This window comes from Acomys russatus, chromosome 7 (assembly GCF_903995435.1).
Source record: "Acomys russatus chromosome 7, mAcoRus1.1, whole genome shotgun sequence".
NCBI classification, from domain to species: Eukaryota; Metazoa; Chordata; class Mammalia; order Rodentia; family Muridae; genus Acomys; species Acomys russatus.
In genome coordinates, this window is record NC_067143.1 from 4745425 (window position 1) to 4766192 (window position 20768).

The following is a 20768-nucleotide window of genomic DNA, read 5'->3' on the forward strand; positions in this document are numbered from 1 at the left end:
GTGTGTGTGTGTGTGTTTCTGAGACAGGGTCTCTCTGTGTTAGCCTTGGCTGTCCTGGACTCGCTTTGTAGACCAGGCTGGCCTCGAACTCACAGACATCTGCCAGCCTCTGTAGGGATTACTTGAGACTGGGCCTCCCTTATGTAGCTCAGGCTAGCCTGGAACTCAGCATCCCCCTACCTGACTTGATTGTCAATGGCAGGATGCAGTGACCACCCCCCCCTGCCATCCCAGAACCTGGGAGGCAGACACTGGAGGACCCAGAGTTCAATCACCCTCAGGCTACATCGTGAGTTCCAGAGCAGCTTCCTGCACGACATGACACCCTGCCTCACCCCTTTCTCCTCACAGGGAAGAACTGCTCCTCAGACTTTAGTTCAGAGGTAATCTGATGGACCTTTGGTGTTGGGTGGCAGGAACTGGGCTCATGAGTGTGAGGAACTGACTGATCTGGTCTGGTCAGGGAGTTTGGAGTGGAGCCTGCTCGGGTGGTAGTGTGGGCTGTGGTTAAGGCGAGGACAGCTTGGGAAGTCAAGTTCCTGTGGAACTATCCTAACCCCTCCCCCCAGCTCCACCCACGCCCTGCACAGGAGCACAGTGGATGCCACACCCAACTCACATATCTTTATTACCAGGTGGGTTTGGGGATCCCTCAATACCCCTGTCTGCCCCAGCCTAGCCCTGGGAACAGTGCCCTACTTCCTGAGGGAGACCAGCTCCCTGCTGAGGGACTCAAATGTTGGTGGAGGTTGAGGGGACCTTGGGGTCCACAGTCTTCCTGGAGAGAAAGCCACGTCTACATCCCAAGTTCTCCCCAAGGCCACTGAACTGGCACTTGAAATGCTGCCCAGCCTGGAACAGAGAGGCTACGTCCAACAGCGCATTCTCAATGTGCCGCCCCAGCCGGTGCGAGTCCTGCACAGAAAGACATAAGGGAGGCCTGAGGGAGGAGGCTGAGGCGCCCCCGACCTCTGGGTCTGAGGGAGGAGGCTAGACCAGCGACCCCCCGCCCCCGGAGTCTGAAGGGCTCAACCCCGGAACTGAGAGAGAGGTGAGGAGGGTGCCCAGGCTCATCTTACTGTCTTTGTGCTTGACTTCTTGCTGGAGATGTGAAAGGTGATCGTGTTTTCTCCCATGAAGATATAGGAGACGCCGTAGCCCTGGTCATCGGCCTAGAGCAGGGAGAATGAAGCAAGCCGGTAGCCCAGCCCCTCCCCCACTCCGCCGGTAGCCCAGCCCCTCCCCCACTCCTCACACCCACAGGACACAGGAGTCCCTGTTCCTCCCTCCCAGGCTGCCCAGAGGCTGGACTCTAGTCCACTCACAGGCCCAAATCCACCTCCAGAAGACACATAATCTGGGTAATTGTGGACATCAAACAGGTGCGTCTGCTGCACAGGGATCTGGCTGGTGGACAGCGGCCACTGCTGTGACTGGACCTGGGGGGGCAGCAGGTGGTCACATGAGCAACCCAGACCCCTCACTATGCCAATGCCTACAAAATCAGTGGCTGTCCTCAGACCACCCCTCTCTCCCTAAGGCCACCTGCCCTTCTTTCTGCCCCTTTTTCCAAGGCCACTCCCCACCCCCCAAAAAACAGGGTCTCACTGTCCCGGAACACACTCTGTAGACCAGGCTGACCTCGAACTCAGAGATCTGCCCTCCTCTGCCTTCCCCGAGTGCTAGGATTAAAATTGTGTGCTGACACCCCTCCCCTCCCCCAAACACTTCCCTTCCCTTTTAGGGTGCTCGGCATTAGAACCCAGAACCTGTAGCGTGCTAGGCAGGGGTTCTACTGCTGAAACAAGCCCTTGGGCCTCTCAGTGGGGGTGTTCTGAGCTGGTGCTCACTGCTGAGCAGCTCCCACCTCAGCCCCTCTCAGGCTTGGCTGTCTCCACAGGCTTGTCCACTCATTTCTTCCACGGTCACCCTCCTTGCTCTTAGTCCCTCCCCTCTCCCGCCATCCCCACTTCTAAGCACTTTCCTGTGCCCTGACCTGGGTCAGGAAGGGTGACTGCATGTGGAGGAATCTGGAAGTGATGTAGAGCGCGAAGAGGTGACGGTCGATCCCTTGCCCGCTCATTGCTGCCTTCAGTAGAGCCTGGTGCTTGTCCACGGCCACCCGGAACAGGACAAGGCACTGCTGGTCCTGGATCCCCCCCCCAAGGCAGTCAAAGGTCATGGAAAGACAGGAAGTGGGCTTACTTCAGGGGACCTGGATCGTATCTGAACTTGAGGCAACTTCCACGATGCCTGCAAGGCGGGGATATCTACCCCACTTTACAGAGAGGAATGGGCTCAGAGAGTGGAAGTGACTCGTTCAGGGTCACACAGCCAGGTATAATGAACAATTATGTACCTGATTTTAGGCCTTTTTAAAAACCCTTTGGGAAGCCGGCCGTGGTGGCGCACGCCTTTAATCCCAGCACTAGGGAGGCAGAGGCAGGCGGATCGCTGTGAGTTCGAGGCCAGCCTGGTCTACAAAGTGAGTCCAGATGGCCAAGGCTACACAGAGAAACCCTGTCTCGAAAAAACAAAACAAAAAAACCCTTTGGGGAGCTACAGTATCTCACAGGTAAGGGAGCCTGGGTTTGAGTACAAGCACGGGGAGGCGTGTGTGGGCAGTGCTTAGAGGCTATGAACAACTTGAGGTACAGTGGAGACCGAAGTCACAGTCACATAGGTACAGTGCAGACTGAGGTCACAGTCACATAGCATCATTGTGGCTAAAGCAAGGAGACCAACACAGTGGAAACAGCTCTGTGCAAAATGTTCCTTCCCCCAGGGCCGTGTGTCATCCATTAAAGCCTGGGACACAGTCTCCTGGTCCATTGCTGTTCCCTCATATAGTGCTTTTGAAGCTCATGTGAGCTGAGGTCATAGGTCCCTTGCTGTGGTCCCCCTACCAACCCCCCGCCCCAGATTCTGGTCACAAGTGATGGAGTTTTTAGGGAGGCCCACACTCACTGTCTTTTCCTTGTCCTCCATTGCTGTCACAAAGTGACAGGCCTCTCTCGTGCAAGACCTCACCGTCTCCGTCCTGCCTTCCAGGAACAGTCGGGTCATGGCTGACTCATAAGTCAGGCAGAATTGACCCCTGTCCTGGGGGAAAGGAGAAGAGAAACCTATCAGCTAGCCTCAGGATGTCCGTGCCGTCTTCATCCGCCTTTGTCCTGATCGCCAACCAACCTCCTTCTGCTTTAAAATATGTAGAGGAACCAAGATGGCTGACCCATACCAAGATGGCTGACTCACACCAAGATGGCTGATCCACACCAAGATGGCTGACACACAACAAGATGGCTGACCCACAGCAAGATGGCTGACCCACAACAAGATGGCTGACCCATGACAAGATGGCTGACACACAATAAGATGCCTGACCCACAACAAGATGGCTGACCCACAACAAGATGGCTGACCCTCATAGGATAAGTGACCCAGAATAAGACAGTTGATTCACAACAAGACAACCTACACCAAGATAACTGACCTACCAGGCTAGGTTGTTCACACCTTTAATCCTAGCACTTGGAAGGTAGAGGCAGGTGGATCTCTGTGAGTTTGAGGTCAGCCAGGGACCACAGTAAGACCCTGCCTCACCCCTCCCCTACCTCCCCCACCCTAAAAGTGTGCTCCCAAACACAACGAATGACCCATAAGATGAATGAACAGATGACTCACAGTGACACAAAGCAAGAGACACTAAGTGGCTGGGAGGCGGGTGTTGGAGGCTCAGAGGGACTGGAGCCCTGAGGGAGCAGGCACTGACCCGGAAGTGGGCCAGTTGCAGGACCAATTGGACGAAACTGTCTGAAGAGACATGGCAACACTTGATGAAGTTCTTGCCAAAGTGGGAAAAGGGCAAGACATGGCAGTCGACATTGTCAGCCAAGGTCTTGGCTCCCCTCAGGGCCAGCGAGATGGGAGAACGCATCTGCCAGAGAAGGAGGTGAGAGAAATGACTGGTGTTACACACAGGGCAGAGGCAGAGCTAGGCATGGGTCTGGAAGGGAAGATGGAGGTGTGGTCAGGTGGGGGGTGGGGTAGAGAAAGTAAAGAAAGGAAGAGGTTAAGATAGGGCAAGGAGGCTGGGCCTGGTGACGCACTCGGGAGGCAGAGGCAGGTGGATCGCTGTGAGTTTGAGGCCAGCCTGGTCAACAAAGAGAGTCCAGGACAGGCAAGGCTACACAGAGAGACCCTGGGGGTGGGAGTGGGGTACACGGGAACACAGGGCAAGAATGGCAATGATAGAATGGGGTACAGCTGGAGTGAAGGCTGAGACTGGTATTCAATAGGCCTGAAGAGATTTGAGGGGACCAGGCATGCTGTTGGATTTGGGGTTGTTAGGATAGCCCCACCTGGGAGAGAAGGTGTGGGGAAGGGAGGGGAGTAAGAGGCAGGGAGAGAGATGGGGCTGGCGGGGACAATGAAATTCACGGTGGGGATAGAGTTAAAGCCGTGAGGTGAGGTGAGGGCTGGCGACAGGGTGGGACTTGCGGCAGTGGGGATGCTTGTTGTGATATAAAAGTCGGCACAGGGGGCTGGAGAGATGGCTCAGAGGGTAAGGCTGTTCTTCCAGAGGTCATGAGTTCAATTCCCAGCAACCACATGGTGGCTCATAACCATCTGATGCCCTCTTCTGGCCTGCAGGTGTACATGCAGGCAGAGCACTATACAAAATAAATAAATCTTTAAAAAAAAAAAGTCGAAGCCGGGCGTGGTGGCGCACGCCTTTAATCCCAGCACTCGGGAGGCAGAGGCAGGCGGATCACTGTGAGTTCGAGGCCAGCCTGGTCTACAAAGTGAGTCCAGGATGGCCAAGGCTACACAGAGAAACCTGCCTCGAAAAAAACCAAAAAAAAAAAAAAAAAAAAAAAAAAAAAAAAAAAAGTCGGGACAGGGAGGTGAGGATAGTAAACTCAGGGTGCAGGAGAGGGACTGGGGAAATATTGGGGCCAGCCTCACCTGCTCTGCAAGGTCCCATTGCAGGCGCTGGGGCTGTGGCAGGGTGAGGTCCGGGTCCCCCTTACAGTGGCCATCGGCGGTGTACCCCAATTGGAAGCACTCCGTGGCCAGGGTGAACTGTGGACAAAACTGTCATTGGCTTCTCCTTCTGCACTGAGGCCACGGTGGAGAGAGAGCGGAAGCAGTGCCCTGAGTGGCTGGCTGAGGGCTCCTGGAACTCAGTGCCGTGGTGGCAAGCTTTAAGTTGGCACTGACCAGCCACCCTGTGTCCACGTTTGTGCCGCTCTCAGCTGCCTTGTAAAAATGGGGCATCATTTTGAAACAGGGTCTGAGATAGCCTAGGCTGGCCTGGAATTTATTGTGTAGTTGAGGATGAGCCTAAACTTGTGATTCTCCTGCCTCCACCGCCTGGATGCTGGAAGGACAGCGGGCAGCACCGCTGCCATCTTACGAGGGTATCCGGAGCTTCCCAAGCAGCCCAGCAGCTGAGCCCAAAGCCAGCTTTGTTTCCTATGGCAACAAGGCCTCACCCTGCAGCCCAGACTGACCTCAAACTAAAAAAGCCTCCTGCTTTTCCAAGTATTTGTTTTTCAGATGTGTGCTACAGTACCCTGTGTGTGCACGTGTGTGTGTGTGCATAGGAGTGTGTGTGCATGAGCTAAAACATCCTGTGAGAGTGTGTGTGGGTTCGTGTGCATGGGTAAGGACGTGTCACAGGCTCTGGGTTCACTCTCTCTCTCACTGTGCCTTCACTGTCACTTTCCTTTGTCTGGGCCCCAGTGACACACTGATCACAGGCGGGTCATCATGGCATGTATCCACAGTCCGATTCTTTGCTGGGCTCTCTGTCTGTCTGTCTCTGAGCCTGCCTATCTCTATCCCAAGGTCCTTCAGAGTTAGCCTGGGACAGGGTACCCCACCTTAGGAACGCACCTCCCACATGTGTCCCGAGACAGGACAGTCAGCCCACGAGTGCTCCACGCTGAGGCCCAGCTTCCCATTGGAGAAAACAATGAGGGTGAAGGATTTGTCAAACCAGCTGCAGGAAAAGTTCAGAAAGGTCACCAAAGAGCCAGGGCAGGGAGGAGAATGGGAGCACCTGAAGGGTGAGATGGGATGGGGGAATCTGCGGGGATGCCAGCCCAGGGGCCGCTAGGAGCCCACCAGTCTCCAGAGCTCACCGCAGACAGTCTCTACATGGGTGGAAGACAGGAACAGACCCACAGCCTTGGGTCTGCTTATATGGTCAAATAATCCCTCATCAAGGGACCAGACTATTATCTGACCACAGCTCAATAAAGAAGTTGATCAGAAGTATTAACTAGCAATAACTTAGACGTCCAAAGGCAGAGGATCAGTTAACTAAACTATGCTACGTGGATGGATGGGTGAGAGAGAGAGAAAATGGGCTTAAATAGATCAGGCTGGAGAGATGGCTCAGTGGTTAAGAGCACTGGTTGCTCTTTTGGAGGTCCTGAGTTCAGTTCCAGAACCCACACGACAGCTCACAACCGTCTATAGTGGGATCTGACGCCCTCTTCTGTCATGCAGGCACACGTGCAAATAGAGGACTCACACATAATAAACACTGTGCTATACTCAGGCTATGGAATATTATACAGCCGCTAAAATAGAACAAGCTCCATCTATCTTTACTGGCACAAAATGAGTACCAAGCCATGAGTCTGGGGTCTTTTTTTTCCCCCCTGAGACAGGGTTTCTCTGTGTAGATTTGGCTGTCCTGGACTCACTTTTTTTTTTTTTTTCTAGACTCGCTTTGTAGACCAGGCTGGCCTCGAACTCACAGCGATCTGCCTGCCTCTGCCTCCCGAGTGCCGGGATTAAAGGTGTGCGCCACCACGCCCGGCTAGTCTGCGGTCTTCCGTGGATGGGTCCTCTGGGTTAGAGGTGTCATTCCATCGAATGAGGTGTGGGATCTGGCTGTCTCCTATGGAGGGGCCCTCCGTCTCCAGTAGAGTGTAGGTGGGTGTGTAGGGGGATAGACTCACCGGTCATGGCCACGGCCAACCAGCAGAGCGTGGGCGTAGGCATCCAAGGAAGCGGCAGGGTCCTCCCCGGTCAGTCCCGCGGGCTCAGAATCGAGGGACACAAAGAAGGCGGCCCCTTCCACGGCCTCCAGGGCAGCGGCAGCATGGGTCTTCACTGACTTCCGCACCTGGGCCCACATACTCCTGTCCCAGTGGAATGGGCCTGAGCCCAGCTGGCCAGCCCTCTACCCTGCCCAGCCTGTCCCCTGTGAGCCCAGCCTGGTCCCTGGGACCTCAGGACATTGGCCCTCACCTGGGTGCAGCGGTCAGAGCAGCCAGATGTTCTTCAAGGGGACAGGCTGGGGAGGGGTCATCCAGGATCTCCTGGAACTGCTGCTCAAGGGCCCGTGGGGACAGCAGGCCATTGGAAGAGTGGGTCCCTACACGGAAGAACCGGCCCCGGTGGAAGACGGCCACGTGTCGGCTGTCCTGGAGGTGACGGAGGTAGTCTAGAGGAGTGGGGGAAGAGGCTTCCTAAGCATGCTCTCTGCTCTGGAGCTTTTGATATTTTTGAGAGCTGTGTAGTATTCCGCTGGCTGAGCATAGCCCAGGTGGGCAGAGGATGACTTTGAACTCTTGGTCCCCACGCCTCCACCTTCCCAGCGCAGGGTGACAGCTATACACCACCATACCCCATTTATTTAGCGTTTGAAATGGGACAGAGGGAATCTCATGCAGAAGAGGGAATAAAATAGTCATCTGAAGTAGACGGAGGGAGGGGGCTGTGTGGGAGAGGGGGAGGGGAGGGGAGGGGGAGGAGGGTGGGGATCAGGGGTGGGGGAAATGAGGGGTGGGAAGAGAAAGACCTGGAGAAAGAAGGAAAATCAGCTGGGGAGCATCTCTGGGACAGGGGAGGCCCCAGGGAGTCTATTGGGGTGACCCTAGCTGAGAGCCCCAACAGCAGGGGACATGGAGGCTGAATGCTCCACCTCCTGTAGCGAGGTGAGACTTGCAGTGGATGGAGTGCGACACCAACCCCCTCATAAGACCTTCGACCCAAAATCTGTCCTGCCTACAAGAAGTGTACGGATAAAGAGGGAGCAGAGGTTGAGGGAACGGCAACCCAATGACTGGCCCAACTTGTACCTCACCATGGGAGAGAGCCATCCCCTGTCACTGTTAATGATGCTCTGCTCTGCTTACAGACAGGAGCCTAACATAGCTGCCTTGTGACAGGCTTCCTCCATCAGCTGATGGAAACAGAGGCAGAGGCCTACAGCCGAACAACAGGCTGAGCTCAGGGAGTTTTGTGGAAGAGTGGGAGGAAGGATTGAGGGAGGAGCTAGAGAGGTCAAGAAAACTGCAAGAAGACCCACAGGGGTCAACTAACCTGGGCCCATGGGGCCTCACAGAGACCGAACCACCAACTGCGGAGCATGCACAGGCTGGACCTAGACCCCCCCCCACATGCAGCAGATGTGCAGCTTGGACGTCATGTGGGTCCGCTAACAAGGGAGGAGGGTCTTTTTTTTTACTCCATTGCCTGCCTTTACACTCCTTTTCCCTAGCTGGGCTGCCTTGTCAGGCCTTAGTGGGAGAAGATGCACTTAGTCCTGCTGAGACTTCAGGTGCCAGGGTGGGTTGGTACCCGTTGGGGGCCTCCCCTTCTCTGAGAAGGACAGATAGAATGGGGGGGGGGGGAAAAGGGCATAAGGGCAGGACTGGGAGGAGAGGAGGAAGGGGGCTGGGATCAGGCTGTAAAGTGATCAAATAAAATTTTTACAAATTGAAAAAAAAAAAAAAGAAAGAAAGAAAGAAAGGAAAGAAATAGAACAGAGGGGCCGGAGAGATGGCTCAGTGGTTAAGAGCGCCACCTGCTCTTCCAAAGGTCCCGAGTTCAATTTTCAGCAACCTCATGGTGGTTCACGACCATCTGTAATGTGATCTGATGCCCTCTTCTGGCCTGTGTGTGTGCATGCAGGCAGAATATACATAATAATAAAAACTCTTTATTAAAAAAAAAAAAGTCAGCTGGGCGTGGTGGCGCACGCCTTTAATCCCAGCACTCAGGAGGCAGAGGCAGGCGGATCGCTATGAGTTCGAGGCCAGCCTGGTCTACAAAGTGAGTCCAGGATGGCCAAGGGCTACACAGAGAAACCCTGTCTCGAAAAACCAAAAAAAAAGAAAGAAAGAAAGAAAGAAATGGAACAGAGGGCCTCCGGCATGCTAGGCAAGAAGTCCGCTAAGGGACTGGAGAGATGGCTCAGTGGTTCAGAACACTGTCTGTGTAACCAGAGGACCCAGATGAACTGCCAGTCCCAGATCTGATGCCCTCTTGTGGTCTCAACCGGAACTGCATACACATGGTGCATGAACGTACGTGCATTCACAGCACTCACGCACACAAAATACATTCAAAGGAAAAGAGATCTGGGGAAAGAGAGATGGCTCAGAGGTCAAGAGCACTGATCAATTCCTGGCACCCACAAAGCATTTCACAACCAGCTGTAACTCCAGTTCCAAGGGGTCTGACACCTTCAGACTTCCTAAGGCACCAGGCACACAGGTGGTGCACAGACATATATCCAGACAAAACACACAGACACAGAGAATAAAATGAACTGAACGTGGTGGCGCATGACGCCTTTAATCCCAGCACTCAGGAGGCAGAGGCAGGAGGATCTGAGTTCCAGGGCTACACAGAGAAGCCCTGCCTCAGAGGGCAACAATGTAATTTTTTTTTTTCATTTTTAAAAATAGCAACAAACAAACAAATTAAAAACTATACCAAATGGGAGAGACTTTCTGGCTTGCTCCAAATTAAGCTATGTTTATTTATTTATTTATTTTGAGACAAGGTCTCTCTGTGTAGCCTTGGCTGTCCTGGACTCGCTTTGTAGACCAGGCTGGCCTCAAACTCACAGCGATCCGCCTGCCTCCCGAGTGCTGGGATTAAAGGCGTGCGCCCCCACCGCCCGGCCTTAAGCTATGTTTAAAAAAAAAGATTTTATTTATTTATGTATAGTGTTTTGCCTGCATGTATGCATGCACACCAGAAGAGGGCACCAGATCTCATCTTAGGTGGTTGTAAGTCACCATGTGAACTCAGGACCTCTGAAAGACCAGTCAGTGCTCTTTTTTTTTTTTTTGTTTTGTTTTGTTTTGTTTTGTTTTGTTTTGTTTTGGTTTTCGAGACAAGGTTTCTCTGTGATAGCTTTGGCTATCCTAGACTCACTTTGTAGACCAGGCTGGCCTCGAACTCACAGTTATCCACCTGCCTCTGCCTCCCAAGTGCTGGGATTAAAGTGTGCACCACCACGCCGGGCCCCAGTCAGTGCTCTTAACCTTTGAGCCATCTCTCCAGCCCAAAGTAAGCTGTTTTTAAATGTACGCCACCTCAGGTACCAGTGTTATTCCATTTAACTGTTGAAGAAAGTTTTCCTGAGGCCACACAGGAAACAGGACAGTCAGGACAGAGACCCACACAGGCTGGCTGGAGAGTCCTGCTCTTAGGCACCGCCACTGGTGCCGGGAGGGACGAGGACTGAGTGGGGAGTTGGCCTCACCTTTCTGCACCCCTGGAACCCGTGTAGTGTTGAACATCCTCTGGTACTGGGCCGAGCACAGTGGCCGCATCCCCATCAGCATCGTCTGCAGGAGGCCAAAGGCTCCTGAGGGGGGCTCGGCCCTCTGCGGTTCCCAGCACCTCCATCCCCAATCCATAGATCTGTCTTACCGGTGGGATCTCTTGCTGGCTCAGGAGGTGTCGATACAGGAGGAGGGCGTGGACAGCGTTGCCTGCTCGGGCCGCCTGCAGTGGCGTGGGTGTGACGTACAGAAAGTCCTGCTTGGTGGCAAAGGGAGGAAGCATGGAATACATTGAGGCCGTGCTTGTCCCGGACTCTGGGCCCCACACAGCATTCCGCACTTACGTCACGGGTGGGTCATCAAGGCCTCGCGGGAGCCCCCTGCCACCCACGGCCCGCGCCTCCTTCTCACCATCAGGTAGTAGGCGCTGTTCTCCATCAGCGAGCCTCGGCAGCGCAGGTACACGAACTCTTCCCACCAGTCACTGACCTGCAGGCAGGGGAGAAGAGGGGCTGCTCAGCTGGGATGGCTGAGACCCTGAGGGGGGGGGAGGGGAGGTGTAACCGGGGAGCCCACAAGGGCAGAAAGGATCTCAGCGGAGAAACTAGTTGTGATTAGCAACTAACAATAACCTGTAAGGCCATGGATGAAGGATTAGTTCATGAAAGCTTGCTACCCGCTCGGGGCTGGGGAGATGGCTCAGTGGTTAAGATCACTGGCTGAAGCCGGGTGGGGCGGCACATGCCTGTAATCCCAGCACTCGGGAGGCAGAGGCAGGTGGATCGCTGTGAGTTCGAGGCCAGCCTGGTCTACAAAGCGAGTCTAGGACAGCCAAGGCTACACAGAGAAACCCTGTCTTGAAAAAGCAAACAAACAAACAAAACAAAAAACACTGGCTGTTTTTCCAGAGGACCCAGGTTCAATTCCCAGCACCTACATGGTATCCCGCTACTGTCTGTAGCTCTAGATCCAATGGCTCTGGCACCCTCATGCTAATGCACATAAAATAACAAAATACCTGCTCCCTCAAGTTATGGGATATTATGTAAGCATTAAACAGAATAAGAGGACTACGGAGCAGTGGTCCTTAGAGCCTTGGGGCCCGCCTAAGAGCCAGGTGTTGGGGTTCACACTTGTAATCTCAGTGCTGGCAAGTAAGGACAGAATGGGTGTGGCCTGCGCGGGCCAAACAGCTTGGCCCCATCAGCAGGCGTCCCCATCCCAGTGAGGGACCCAGACAGCTTGGCCCCATCAGCAGGCACACCCATCCCAGGGAGGGACCCTGTTTCAGCAAAGAAGATGGAGCTGCCAGGAGAGGGTTCAGCAGTTAAGAGCACTCTGCTCTTGTAGAGGACCCGGGTTTGACTCCCAGCACCCACATGGTAGCTCCCAGCTACATATAACTCCAGCTACAGGGGATCGGATTTACCACCCTTTTCTGGACTCCATGGGTAATGCACATATGCAACACACCCACACATACAAACATGTAAACACTCATACACATAAAATAAAAACAAGAGCCCTTAAAGCAAACAAAGAAAGACCCATAAGTGCATGGAATGACATCTGAGATGGATCTCAGGGCTACACACTCATGCACACACATACATTTATGTATTTATACACAAAATCATGCATGTATGCCTGCATATACACACATACCTGATAGACACACATACACACACATACACAATAGCAAGGTACACATTAATTGACACAAAATGAGCATTTAGATACTGTTTTGAGGGGGCTGGTGAGATGGCTCAGCAGTGGAGAGCATTGACTGCTATTCCAGTGGTGCTGGGTTCAATTCCCAGAAACCACATGGTGCCTCACAATCTTCTATAATGAGATCTGATGCCCTCTTCTGGCCTGTGGATGTGCCTGCAGGCAGAGCATTGTATACATAAAAATAAGTAAGTCTTTTTTTTTTTTTTTTTGGTTTTTCGAGACAGGGTTTCTCTGTGTAGCTGGCCTCGAACTCACATGAACAAAGAGAAAGCTACTGTTTTGAGGGCTGGGAATGTCTCTTACTTGGTTGGCTACCTTGTCCTGGATGTGGCCCTACCATGCTAGGTAAGAACTCCAGCTGAGCCACACCCCAAACCCTCCTGTATATACTTAAAAAACAAAGTGGGGGGGGGGCTGGAGAAGAGCACTGGCTACTTTTCCAGAGGTCCTGAGTTCAATTCCCAGCAACCACATGGTGGCTCACAACTATCTATAATGGGATCTGGTGCCCTCTTCTGGTATGCAGGCGTACATGCAAGCAGAACACTGTATATGTAATAAATAAATAAATCTTCTTTTTTTTTTTTTGAGACAGGGTTTCTCCGTGTAGCCTTGATTATCCTGGACTCACTTTGTAGACCAGGCTGGCCTCGAACTCACAGTGATTCACCTGTCTCTGCCTCCCGAGTGCTGGGATTAAAGGTGTGCACCACCACTGCCCAGCAAATAAATAAATCTTAAAAGAAAAACAAAGTTGGGGAGGAGACCCCCTTTGGTAATAGACCTAGGGGAGGGGAATAGGGTGAAAGCGGGAGGGAGGGAGGAACGGGAGGATACCCATGATGGGATAACAATTGGGATGTAATCTGAATAAATTAATTTTTTTATGTATATAGATGTTCTGTCTGCATGTACATCTGCCTGCACATCGGAAGAGGTCATCTGATCTCATGAGGCTACAGTTATAGATGGCTGTGAGCCACCATGTGGGTGCTGGGAATTGAACTCAGGACCTCTGGAAGAGCAGCCAGTACTCTTTAATTGCTGAGCCATCGTTCCAGCCCAGTGTAATTTTTTAAAATCTTAGATTTATTTATGTGTTTGAGTGTTTTGCCTGCATGTATGTCTCAGTAGTGGCCCCAGAAGAAGGCATTAAATGCTCTGGAACATTAGATGTTCCAGACTTCTGAGGTACCACGTGGGTGATGGAAACCGAACCCAGGTCCTCTGTAAGAGCAGCAACTGCTCGTGACCACTGAGCCAATCTCCAGCCCCCGCGTATACTGTTAAAAAGCAGAATCTGGCCGAAGAGCATAAAGAAAAAAGTAATAAAGTAGGACGCTTAGGCCTGGCTTTCTCCAACCCCTGCAGACACGTCAGTGTGGCTCTGCCTCAGACCCTCTTTCCTCCCGCACTAGTCCCAGCTGGCTTCAAACTTCCCACCTCTGTCTCCCTAGTGTGAGATTAAGAGTTTGTGCCACTGGGACCAGCCGCTTTGTCTAACTAAAGCGACTTTCCTCTCGAACCTTCAGTCTCCCGGCCTTCACACCTGTCACCTGTTCTAAACCTTCCCAGGGCTCCCTAGGACATTCCTGAGAAAACCTACCACTCTAGGCTTCCCAGCCTTGTATCCCCGCGTTCTGACTAAAGTGACTAAAGTGACTAAAGTGACGCCCCCTATTCGTACCTGCCTATTCCGCTGCCCCTAAGTCCTGTTCCTGTCAGGCTCTTTGCCCACCTCTGAGACTTTTCTAGCTCCACCTTTTTTCAACGCCACCTCTCTCATGCCTGTTCCCTGTCACCTGTCTCCAGTTTCACACAGAAGCCAAAGCTGGCGTTCCTGACTTGTGACTCACTCTGTGCCTCAGTTTCCCAAGGAGCTCAACTCAAAGTGCAGCCATGTGAACCTACCTCCCGAACTAGCTAACCAAACACCCAGGAAATTTATCTGGAAGCTGGAAAATGCTGGACGGGCTCATGTTGGAATTCTGGTGCTAATATAAGCGGCGTGGGACTCAAATTCAGATAGAGGCTCCTGAAGTAATTCCAATTTGGGGGACAAGAAGGGTGGGTTGCTGAGCTCGGAGGCGGGGCTTAGAGACTGCCGAAGTTCCATTATCCAACAAATCACAACCTGGGCTGGGGCAGGCCAATCACCGCAGGGCAGGTGGGACCCCACCCACCCCCCACCCACCCCCACCCACCCTCCTCCTCCTCTTTCCCCTCCCCCAACTCACGTAGTTGGAAGCACACCAGGACTTGAGCTGCAGGTAGCGTTGCAGCCGTGGAGCTTGCAACCTCAGGAAGTCGCTCGCCAGCGCCGCAGTGCGGTCGAAAGCGTCGTCTCCAAGCACAGGGCGCACGGACTCCAGGTACTAAGGCAAACGTGGACCAGAGCGTCAGGGCCCCCGAGGCTCGCTCGCCCTCCCAGGACCACCCCACCCGGAACACGCCCACCTTGCGGACGGACTCCTGCACCGTGGGTACTGGCTGTCTCGGGAGCGCACGTTGGAAGCCGAACAGCCTTGGGTGCCTCCCGGAGAATATTCGGACCAGTGCCTGCGGGACAGAGGAGAAGACCGAGTTGGGGGAGGAAGGTGGGAGGACGAAGGTGATGTAGGAAGAGGAGATGAAGGGGGAAAGGATGGAGGAGAGAGATGATGGGGCAGAGAGGACGGAGATGATGGAGGATAAGATGATGGATGGGGAGGGGGTGAGGAGGAGTGAGGATGGAGATAATGAGGGGAGAGACGGGGCGTTAGAGAGGAAGGGGAGGGAGAGAAGAGAGGACAGAGGCACGAGGAGAGAGAGACAACTGGGGACAAAGAGGGAGACAAAGACCCAGAGAGAAAGAGATGACTAGAGAGAGACAGAGACACACAGAGAGACAAGAGTCCTAGAGAGAGAAGGACAGAGACCCAGAGAGAGTGGGGGACAGACACAGGGACAGGAGTGGTGGAGGACAGAGCCCCAGGAAGAGGGGCAGCAGTGTAAGTTCTGCGAGTCCGCATACTAGCCAGGTCTTCGTGGGTGAGGACATGGTGCCAGGAGGTTCCAGAAGCCAGCCGTGGTGGGACAGAAGGAGCCTCAGAGCCACATGAAGTGTGAAGATCAGGGCTCCCCACAAACAGGAGGCAAACAGTGCCGCTGCCAGGAGCCCCTGAAGCTGATGGTGCTGTCCAGCCCTGGGAAAGGGAAAAAAATGTGTCAGGGGTGCCCTTGAAGTGGACTGAGCCTGCAGGATGGGTATTGGGGACCACTACATTTGAGGGACACATTTGTTTACCTCATAAAGTGGGTGTGTCCCTCTGCTGCCCACGACCAACCTTGTGGAGGCACCAAGCTTCTAAAATCACTTTCCTGAGACCAAGGACACACCAGAGTAGAGTGCCTGCCTAGCATGCAAATGCCCTGGGCTCAATGCATAGGCTGGGGGTGATGGCACAGTCCCAGGAGGACCAAGTTAAAGCCCATCCTTAGCTACAGAGTGAAATTGAGGACAGCCTAGGCTACATAAAACCCTGCAATAAAGAAATAAATACACAGCCAGGTGTGGTAGCGCACGCTTTTAATCCCAGCACTCAGTTGGCAGAGGCAGAGTGGGTCCCTGTGAGTTCGAGGCCATCATGGTCTACAAAGGGAGTCCAGGACAGGCAGGACTGCAAGAGACACCCTGTCTCAGAAAATAAGTAAATACATAAATAAAATAAAATTTCACAGAAATTCACGGGTGTTAGACCAGTGTAGGAATAGCAAAGTCTAGCACTTTGGAGGCTGACACAGGAGGATTTATGGGAGTTCTAGGCCAGACTGAGGTACAGAATGATACCCCATCTTTAAAACAACAAAATCTGAGCGTGGTGATGTACCGTCTTTAATCCCAGCACCCAGGAGGTAGAGGCAAGAGGAGGCCAGAGGAGTTGGAGGCCAGCTTGGTCTACAGAGTGAGTTCCAGGACAGCCAACCCTGTCACAAGAAAACAAACCGAAACAAGGAGTTCCTGTTACTCTGGCAGTGGACCCAACTTCAGTTCTCAGCACCCATGCCAGGTGCCTCACAGCTGCCTGTAAGCCTATCTCTCGTGGTTTCAACACCTCTGGCCTCCACTGGCACCACTATACAGACACACACAATTTAAAAAGTAAATCTTAAACAAACAAAAAAACAACCCAGTCGGGCACAGTGGCACACCCCTATAATCCCAGCAACTGGGAAGGCGAAGGCAGGCGGATCAATGTGAGTTCAAGTACAGCCTGGTCTATAAAACGTGTCCAGGACAGCCAGGGGTACACAGAGAAACCCTGTCTCAACTCCCACCCAAACATTTAACTTTTTTCCATCATTTCTGGTTCCCGCCCCCGCCCCCCTTTTTTTTTTCTCCAGACAAGGTTTCTCTGTGTAGCCTTGGCTGTCCTGGACTAACTTTGTAGACCAGGCTGGCCTCGAATTTACAGCAATCTGCCTGCCTCTGCCTCCCGGGTGCTGGGATTAAAGGCGTGCACCACCATCGCCCGGCTCCTATCTTGGTTTTTTTTTTTTTTTTTGGTTTTTCGAGACAGGGTCTCTCTGTGTAGCCTTGGCCATCCTGGACTTGCTTTGTAGACCAGGCTGGCCTCGAACTCAAAGCGATCCGCCTGCCTCTGCCTCCCGAGTGCTGGGATTAAAGGCGTGCACCACCACTCCCGGCTTCTATCTTGTTTTTTTAAGACAGGGTTTCTCTATGTTATCTCAGCTATCCTGGACTCATTTTGTAGACCAGGCTGGCCTCAAACTCACAGTAATCCCCCTGCCTCTGCCTCCTGAATGCTGGGATTAAAGGTGTGCACCATCACACCTGGCTTTTTTTGTCTTTTTTTCTGTTTTGTTTTGTTTTTTTGATTTTTCGAGACAGAGTTTCTCTGTGCAGCCCTGACTGTCCTGGACTCACTTTGTAGACCAGGCTGGCCTCGAACTCACATCGATCTGCCTGCCTCTGCCTCCCGAGTGCTGTGATTAAAGGCGTGTGCCACCACTGCCCAGCTGGTTTTTGGCTTTTTCAAGAGAGGGCTTCTGTGTAGCTTTGGCTATTGTAGACTTGCTTTGTAGACCAGGCTGGCCTCAAACTCAGCGATCCTCCTGCCTCTGCCTCCCAGAGTGCTATGATTACAGGTGTGAAACACCATGCCTGGCTGTTTTTGTTTTTGTTTGTTTGTTTTGTTTTTTTGTTTTTCCAAGTCAAGGTTTCTCTGTGTAACCTTGGCTGTCCTGGAGTCACTGTAAACCAGGCTGGCCTCGAACTCACAAAGATCCGCCTGCCTCTGCCTCCCCAAGGCTGGGAATAAAGGTGTGCACTATCACACCTGGCCAGAAAGGACATTTCTTTGACAGGCAGAACACAGAGTTTCTTGGTGGCTCAACGAAGAGGACAGTCCTCACCAGTCTGGCAGCAGCTCTTTAATCTTCTCCATCAGTCCTAAGGAAGGGTCCAGCTGGAGGGACCAAGCAAGCTGGATGGTACTGAAGAGGAAGAGCCAGCTGAGGGGGCTCGCAGGGACCACACCAGTAAGAAAGTCGTTCTGCGGCAAGAGAAGGGCATCTTCAGCACGCGTCCCCTCTGAGGACATGCTCTGCATCACTCAGTGGCCTATAGGGCCCTGGATGTGGGCAGAGCTCAGGGTCCCCTCTAACGGCTGTGTCAGTGACGAGCCAGGGATGTGGTATAGCCTTTGTCTAGAGTCCCCTAAGAAGGAGCTAAGGCTCTGATAGTCTCTTCTTAGAATCTACCTCAAGGAGCTGAGTGTGGCTCAGTGGTAGGGCAATCCCCTGGGATCTACCAGTGAGGGGCAGAGGCAGTCATTCAAGCTGGCCTAGACCCTGGGTTGCTAGGCGCTAGACCCTGGGTTGCTAGGCGTGGTGGCGAATGGCTGCCTTTAATCCCAGGGTTTGGGAGGCAGAGGCAGGTGGATCACTGTGACTTGTGAGTTCAAGGCCAGCTTGGCCTACAAAGTGAGTCCAAGACAGCCAAGGCTACATGGAAAGAGCCTGTCTGAAAAAAAGTAAAAAAAAATAAAAATAAAAACAAAATAAACGAAGTCCGTGGGTTCTGACCCTTGGGACCAGTACATAGATAGATGATAGATAGATAGATAGATAGATAGATAGATAGATAGATAGATAGACAGACTATGGAGATAGGGAGATACATCCACGATAAGGAGACTTGAGTTCTAGACATTGTTGGGGGAGATGCTGGGGGGCGCAGCAGGAGTGAGTGAAATGAGTCAAGAATCGAGCAGGGAGCTAGGTGTGGTGGTGTACACAGAGGCAGGATCTCTGAGTTTGAGGCCAGCCTGGTCTACAAGGGGAGTCCAGGACAACCAGGGCTGTTACACAGAGAAACCCTGTCTTGAAAAACCAAAAAAAAAAAAAAAAAAGAAAAGAAAAGAAAAGAAAGAAAGATCGAATTGAGCAGGGAGGCCAGTGGGACAGAGCATCCCAGATGAAGCCATAGACGAATAGCTATTAGCAGCCCGGGACTGAACCTTCAGATCTTGAGAACTGAGCTTCAGGCACCTCAGAAGCAGGTACCTGTACCCCGAGAAGGAAACCGTCCAGTAGCTCTCCTCACCCACACACGCCAGAGATGCCTTTTCCAGGAGCGCAGGCCAGAAAGGTAAATCTCCTGCCACATCGGGGAGTTGAGCGCCACTTCTGCCCCGTCAGAGCTCAAGGAAGAGAGCAAGCTGGAGGCCGGATGTGCCTCAGCCATGTTCCCCGGGGTCCCTAGGAGGGAGGCGGAGTCATTCTCTAGGCACTCGGTACCTCCTCCCTCCGACCCACGGGTGCAGACTTTGCTTCTACTCTAAGGTGTGGGGGTGGAGGGGTCCAGGCTGTGAGCAGTGCAGACCCCAGTCTCCATCAGACCCAGCGGTCCAGACCCCAGTCTCTTCTCTCAGTCCCTATCCCTCCCTCCCCACCGTACTACAGGACTCGGCTCACTGTGCCCAAGAACCTTAGGGGGTGTTGCAGTTAGAGAGCTTTGGGGCAGGACGTCATTCAATTGGGGATCTCTGTGAATGCAGAGCCTGGAGAGCAAGCTTGTGACCCAGACTGCTGAGGATTCAGCGCTCAATACTCGGGACGAGGGAGGGAAGCTGACCCAGGATTAGTTGTAGGATTTCAAATAAAACATATTAGTTTTTTAGGCCCTTTAAAATGAGCTAGTTTTTAGACGTATAGGGAAATGAACATCTGTCGACAGTGGCACTGTTTCCCAATGCAAGGGAGAGGCATGCGGGGTCCTTTCCGTCATGGGGTATGGAGAGGGATGGAAAAGGAAGCACCCTACTGCGCAAGCTCGGCAGAGGGATGCTGGCGATGAGCGGCCGCAGGTCCAGGGCAAGTGATGGAGAAGCCCCACTTGCCTGCCCCAATACAAGGCCCTCGGCCCCTCCTGTGCCCGTACTGGGTACTTACACTGTTCAGAGGTCAGCAGCTGCGGTTTCTAGGGTCAAGTCCATGAACACCTCCTTCCCTCAAAATTTGAGCTCAGTACCCAGTTCCCTTTTGTACATATATCTAGTCTCCGTGTAGTCCACGACCTGATCGGCTGTCACCCTGAAACCCTGGTCCACCTTGCCTGGCCGTGTCTAACCCCGTATTCAGGTCCTGGGTTTCATCCCCGCCCCTCTGATCCCTCCGCGCTCAGGCCCCGCCCCTTCCCAATCCCTCCGCGTTGTTCTGTCAGCCTCCTCAGAGTCCTAGTGTCCAACTCTTATCCCAAGCTCGGTTTCCTTTTTCTGTCTGTTCAAGGGACTACCCGAGCCTTAGCTCAGTCTGAGTTCACAGCCCTCCTTAAGGTCACATTATGCTTGTCACTGGTGGCGGCCCATTTTAGCAGATGCTTGCGGCCATCAGAACCATGCATAGCACGCATCGGGACTGAGAGGCACATCAAAGAGGTGCCACTGGGGACTTGATTCAAGCTAGACAATCAGAGGCGGCGCAAGACGAGCATAGGTAAGGACACGTTTGTCTAGTTTTATTCCAGTCTTGACATCCATACTCTGTCCACGATGGATCCGGTGGTCCATTGAGTACACCCCAGGACAGACAAGCCCACTGTTACCCAGAAGGGAACCTCTCTGCTGCAGGTGGGGAGCTATTGTGTGAGCTTTGGGTTTAGAATTACCCAGCCCCACCTGGCCATGCCACTTATGATCCAGATTCCTGCCTGTGCCCAGACCAGGGTGACCCAGAGTCCCAAAACACCAGTGGGTCCAGAGGACATGAGGGTGGAGGATGACTGGGGTCTCTGGAATGGAACTAGCCTACTTAGAAAGGACACAGGATGCAGCTCTGCTCTTCTGGAGGGTCTGAGTTCAAGTCCCAGCAGCCAAATAGTAGATTACAAGCATATATAGTGGGACCTGATGCCCTCTGCTGGTGCGCAGGTATACATGCAGACAAAACGCACTCAAACAAACCTTAAAAATGTTTAGTGGACCGACT

The 20768-nt window shown here is 53.0% G+C and overlaps 1 protein-coding gene across 1 annotated transcript; it reads right to left on the minus strand.

Moving 5' to 3' along the window:
- Nucleotides 1–613: 613 nt before the first annotated feature.
- Cpt1c (carnitine palmitoyltransferase 1C) lies at nucleotides 614–19865 on the minus strand. The gene is made up of 19 exons (XM_051148487.1): nucleotides 19734–19865; nucleotides 18886–19040; nucleotides 17694–17833; nucleotides 15292–15463; nucleotides 14736–14837; nucleotides 14516–14653; nucleotides 10956–11033; nucleotides 10693–10800; nucleotides 10523–10607; nucleotides 7270–7465; nucleotides 6978–7160; nucleotides 5902–6007; nucleotides 4969–5085; nucleotides 3773–3937; nucleotides 2968–3102; nucleotides 1997–2149; nucleotides 1326–1439; nucleotides 1080–1172; nucleotides 614–915 (listed from the first exon to the last, which is right to left on the minus strand). The coding sequence occupies exons 2-19, from the start codon at nucleotides 19024–19026 to the stop codon at nucleotides 733–735; spliced, it is 2409 nt and encodes an 802-aa protein (XP_051004444.1). The 5' UTR covers nucleotides 19027–19040; nucleotides 19734–19865; the 3' UTR covers nucleotides 614–732.
- Between the last annotated feature and the right edge of the window lie 903 nt (nucleotides 19866–20768).